This window comes from Papilio xuthus, unplaced genomic scaffold (genome assembly GCF_000836235.2).
Source record: "Papilio xuthus unplaced genomic scaffold, Pxut_1.1 DF825928.1, whole genome shotgun sequence".
Taxonomy (NCBI): domain Eukaryota; kingdom Metazoa; phylum Arthropoda; class Insecta; order Lepidoptera; family Papilionidae; genus Papilio; species Papilio xuthus.
In genome coordinates, this window is record NW_013532721.1 from 6,342,885 (window position 1) to 6,348,884 (window position 6,000).

Here is a 6,000-nt window from a genome sequence, read left to right on the forward strand (position 1 = left end):
TGCTGCGGATCGCGCCCTTTCATTAGCAAGTGAAGTGTCGGAATGATTAGTGAGGAGACATAAACGTCGACATTTAAGTTAGGCTAGTGTTGCGCCAGTGCACCGGCACAGTGTTAAATTTTCTTCCTAACACTAGATAACTTTGACCACCAGTGAAGTATAAACAAAGCTTTTGAAACAATAATGGCACAATTTTACAATCACATATTATAGAGAATTGACCGAAGACTTCCTATTTACCGTGTTGCCAGCTGCTTGGTTTATAAGACGTTTAGTTGTAAGTAGACATGTGTCTTCCGTATACGACAGTTATGGTACTATAATCCATAAAAGGTTTCCCATTTCGCATGCAAAGTTCGTAACGATGACCATTGCAAACTCAAGTATTTATTTTTCCTCTTTGAATATATTTTTTTTTAATTTTCCTAAAGGTACACGGTAAGGATAGTCGAATGCACTTTGAATGTTAATTATTTTAATTTGACATTAGTAACCATTATTTGAATATTAACCGTGGGAATATTTTTTAGGTTAATTAAAATTCACAGACTGTTGCAAAATATTCGTCCACATTTTTTTAAATAATTCATTGTTTATAATACAATTTAGCGAATTAGTTACAAAATACATTTAAATTAATGTTTAGTTTAAATATTATTTTCTAAGCATATTTTTATAAAATATAAATACTGATATTATAAAGAGAATTTTGGCTGTTTATTTGGTGGTTTCCATTGAATAAACTCCAAAACTACTGAACCGATTTGAAAAGTTCTTTCACTGTTAGAAAGCCACACTATCGCCGGAATAACTAGAATGAGAGTACATATATTTAGTGCTAGATTTTTTTTTTTCGCACAAACGAAGTCGCGCGCAACTGCTAGTGTAAAATAAAATGATAAATCCTGGGTAACCCTTTAAGTATTCACAAATATCTTTACTTATAAAGTTCTAGAGACAGATAGGAGTATCTTGATTTTTTATTTAACTTGGCACCAAATATGTGTGTTCCGAAAAAGTAGCAATTTAAATACGACGTATGCGAAGGCTTTCCAATGACCCAATTCGAGTGCAATCAGCTGGCGAGTGCGGCAATGTTAATGCATTTTATATTGGTTCAATTGCGAGCAGAGACGGCGGCGGCGCGGTATGCGCGCGATGTGTGGGCGATTCGCGGGAAGCCATTAGGGCCAGCGCGAATTGGCACGCACCGACAACTGACGGATTCTCTGGATATACCAGTTGCATGAAACTAAGAACTCGTTCAACTGTTGTAAGGGTTTTAGAGGATTAATTAAGGTCATTGACCGAACTCGGTTTATTAAAATCAAGTTACTACAAGCGTAATTACCGTTGCCAGAAGGTGTTTTATGCTAATAAAATATAAGAGACTTATAGTAGCCTATAGTATAGTACAGCGGTTCTCAAACTTTTTTGGTCAAGGAACCCTTTTGTGAAGAGAATCCAGAATCGTATATACCAGATTTCAAATTTTCTAGGCCCTAGAATAATCAAACAATGATTTATTTGTAATTATTTTTTCATATCGCTCATTTACTTCCTTTTCTAACATTTTCATTTTTCATAAGTATTATTAAAAATTTTGACTGATTTTTCACTCACTCTTTGAGTAACGCTAGAGTTATATAATTTAGTGGAATCTTTGATAAATTTTGACGCGATTAAAATCATTAGTAATGTCTGCTTTATTAGTAAGTAGAATTGATAAATACGAAAATCAATATTAGGGTTTTTAATGAGTTAAACAAGAGCAGGGCCACAGGCGCAGGCGCAATGCAATCGTGCGTTTAGGGCCACATGCCGACGCCAAGTTCCATGGAAGGCGATGAATAACTCATTGTTCGTCCGTACGTCCGTCGTGACGCACGCTTCTCGGAAACTAACGATGCGGTGCAGAAAGTGACCGAGATAGTTGACCCGAGAGATGCATGCAATGCACCGAATTAAACATTTCGGTGATTTAAGACCACTTGCTCCCATTTTTTTAATTTATTAATGCTGACATTACGGTATATGTAGAATTTCTACAGTAGAAGTTTCCTCATTAGTATAGAAGAAGGAAATTAAAATATATTTAGTAACAACAATGCCTTGATTAACTTGAGTTCCTTAACGCGAGAAGCTATGTGAATTCAGTCTCATACAAAATAATTTATTTTAGCTTAAATTTTCCTCAACCTCCAGCTCTATAATGAATAAAACTAAAATTATAAAACAATAAAATTGTTTTATAAATAAAATTATTTGTCAAAAAACCTTACTATTAAAATATTTAAGTATTTTTTCCTTCTTTAAGTTGTTTGTTTTTTCCCTCTGTCCCTTTGCATAAAGAAACAATAGTTCAAGAATTAAAATGCTACAAGCAAACACATAGAGATGTAAACTGGCTCAGTGTTAATGCGTATTAAAAGCGTGAAACCGAATACATTTTGCATTGAAGTCACGGTGTATTTAGCGTAAGTTATATGACTATAACATCGAATATAAAACGAGGATGTCAAATTCAAATGGAGTACAATTCCCACCGGCTCTGGATGCAATGACGAAGTGCATCACTCTAATTAGGATGCTAGTGACGTTCCGTTCACGCATGTCGGCATCGGTCACCAAACAACTGAATATTCGCACACGACTATTGTGATACCACTTTATGGTCTCGGCTTGCCTTTATACTCCTTAGTTAGCATTCCAAATTGGTAACACAAACGTTTTTTTATTTCATACCGCTTAATGTCATGTCATAGCAATAAAGAAGGGGCACGTCTACATAAGAGTTGTGACTCAAGTTTGTACGATTGTTAACCTCACAAACGTAATTGTCTACCAATTACCATGGTATTCGAATGACTAGTTTTAAATTTGTTACAACTTTTTGCAAAAAAAATCGACGTATGATGAAAAAAGTATAAAGTCATAATAGCTTTATTATCATTGAATATAACACTTTTATTCGACTACTAGTAGGTACTACATCGTAGTCAATTTGCTACGAAGTCTACGCACAACATTGAACTATTGAATTATAATCTATAATTGTCGCCTTTAACTTCGTCATTTATAAAAAGCTAATTTAGTAGCCTATGTGTCCTTTCAAACGTATGTATTGTACTACGTACAACCTTTCTGGAGTTACGTTCTAATATCCATCCTTGCAAACATTCGCATTCACAATATTTATTTATTTATTATTTACAACATGGAAAACTTACAGCTATAATAATCTTATTAACTATAGACTAGACAACTGAGAGCCAATGACAAGTCTTCACTTAAAACAATATTATATCTATAATGAGCAAACAAACAAGGATCGCAACTATTAAACTTTAGTAATAGATAACAATGTAGATAATAATATTAGTGAGATTTAATGATATTTTATTTATAAATACATATTTTTTTTGTTACAGGTAAACAGACCATTGACGATGAAGAAAGAAGGAATTCAAACGCGAAATCGCAAACTGAGCAGTAAGAGTAAAAAGAAGAAAGGGGGAATGGGCATGGGGGGCGGAGGAGCGTGTGCGCTCGCACTCGGAGGTGTCATGGGAGACATGATAAAGCCGCTCGGAGATGCCACTAAAGGTTTCGGCGGATCAGCGTTTCCCTCCGCAATGGACTTTGGTAAGTTTAAATATTTCTAATTACAACTATGACTAGGATAAGGATTGGCTAACTAAGACTACCTAAATTATGTAAAATTAAATATTAATAATTTGAGGGACTTCGTAAGAACTGTGCATGATAACGCCATCTAGTATAATTTAAGTGTATTAACTTTCTACTTTTGTAATACAGGTCAACACCAAGTGGGTCTGGTGCACCCGGCGGCGGCTCACATGTCACATTGGTACGGCGCGCCGCACCAGGGCTTCGCCCCGCCGCCCGCCTCACACAATCCTTACCACCATCATCACCTCGCGCAGCTCAACTCTATGGTAATTAAACCTTTATTAAAATTTAGCTTCCATTAAATTTAAAGTGTCCTTATGTCACTCTAAAAATTGTCATGTTGTTTGTAATCCGATTCTCGACATCTGAAATAAATTAGAAAAAAAAAATTGTTGACTTTAAAAATTTTCTAGACAATTAATGATTAACACGATTGTTATCTTTTGCGATAGTGTTCAGATAACATTATTTACATCTTTTAACTAAATTTACATTTAATTTAATAGTCCATTAAATTGTAAAAATATGTTTATAACTCTTGCATTGTATTTTAATCTATAATATTTTTTTCAGACTGGCTGGAGGAGTGAGTACACGTGATAAGTCAGTTGCAGAGCCCGACTTCGAATGTAGACAGCTGATGACGTCACCGCGAACCATAGAGAGAACGAAGACATCACAAAATAGTTACTGTGATTTCAATTAGAGATGATTAATTAACCGAAAGTAGTTCGTATTAATCACTGTATGACCTTTGACACATCACATTAATTTTATAAGACTGTTAAATGAATTGATGTTTATAAAAAAACCCACACTCAATGGTTTTTTCCGTTTAATTTTACAGAATTAATAAATTGTTGGCGCGGTTTTTTTTTTGTATTCCGCGTTCGTTTGCAAGTATTATTTAATAGCCTCGCGCAGAAGATTTGCCGATGATTCCAACAAATACCGCGCTCGTCTGTTTATCGTAAGTAAATGTGTGACGTCATAACGTCATCGGCAAAGCTTCTGACTAAATAGGTGCGTTTTACAATGAGAGTAACTAGCGAAATTGTACAGTATTATAATGTAATTTAGGGTCGTTTAATGTCCGTTTAGATGATTTATATATATACGATATAAGTAGGTATTGTTAAAACGAAAAACAATTTGTGTATTTTGTATATAAACATATCTTATTAAGTTATATACCGTTCCTGTATAGATTGTTTTATTTTCTTTTTTTTTTTATTTAATATCGAAATATGCGGATCGCTATGGGAATTGTGATGTGTTCAAAGAATTATTATTCCACAGTGTTTTGTACATTTGATTTTTGTAGACTTTATTAAATGAAATGCAATAGTAATTTATATAATAGATTATAAATGATGCAAGTTGTATATAATATATATCTAATCTGTGCGGATTTTATTTGAAGTTGCCGCTAAGATAATTTTTAAAACAGGTCACCCAATTGGTTCCAATTCCGATCAATTTTGTAAAGGTGCTTCTACACTAGGAGCATTCGTCTTTAATGACATTTAAGATTCGAATTTAGAACATTACGTTGCGTTACAAAATTACAAAGTATTACAGATTTCATCATTATAAGTTGGCCACTGTTACAGACGAATGCTTCCAATGTGGGAATACATTAATCAGACGCAGTAATATTTTGTTTACCCTGTACCTTTTGTAAATTTAAGATATTGTGTGGCCATAAATTGTAAACGGGGAGTCTGTTTGGGGAGGTGGTAACGTATGCAGACATGTACATGGTTCTCAAAATGTTTATTACATCCTCAAACATAGCCTCGTAACACCGATGTGTATATAAAATGTAAATGACCCGTAGAAAGTAAACGTATTGAAATAAAATTGTAAATTCACGCAGAACACCCTATAACGATATCCCGTAACTAAAGTTTTTAGTTTTTAAAAATGAAACATTGTGAAGTTGTGTATTTTAAATAAAATTGCGAATAAATTATCAATACTTATTGATATTTAAATGAAGTTTTCATTTTTATAATAAACCCCCATAAATATATTTTAGTAGTATAGGAAACATTCTTTGAGCAATGTAATAATATAGAGTTTAATCAGTTCTGGACTACTGAATAACAATTATCAGTAATCAGTTTACATTGATTGTTAATTAATCCAATAGTTCAATGACCGGTCGGTAGCAAGCCAATTTATAATTAATACCTCATAGTTTTGCGATCTCTTTTCACTTAAAATCAATTAAATTTATATAATAGCTCTTATATTAAGTTACAGGAAAATTTTACTGTAGTTAAGCAATACGGAGTTATGGTT

General features: G+C 33.4%; 1 protein-coding gene across 4 annotated transcripts in view; it reads left to right on the plus strand.

Moving 5' to 3' along the window:
• The window catches only part of grn (GATA binding protein grain), a 90,436-nt gene extending 84,781 nt beyond the window's left edge, over positions 1-5,655 (plus strand). For all 4 annotated transcript variants that reach the window (XM_013322697.1, XM_013322700.1, XM_013322698.1 and 1 more), the window contains exons 6-8: positions 3,432-3,645; positions 3,820-3,959; positions 4,267-5,655. In XM_013322697.1, the coding sequence (XP_013178151.1) occupies positions 3,432-3,645; positions 3,820-3,959; positions 4,267-4,293 (381 nt within the window). In that variant the 3' untranslated portion in view covers positions 4,294-5,655. The remainder of the gene's footprint in view (positions 1-3,431; positions 3,646-3,819; positions 3,960-4,266) is intronic.
• The last annotated feature ends 345 nt before the right edge of the window (positions 5,656-6,000 follow it).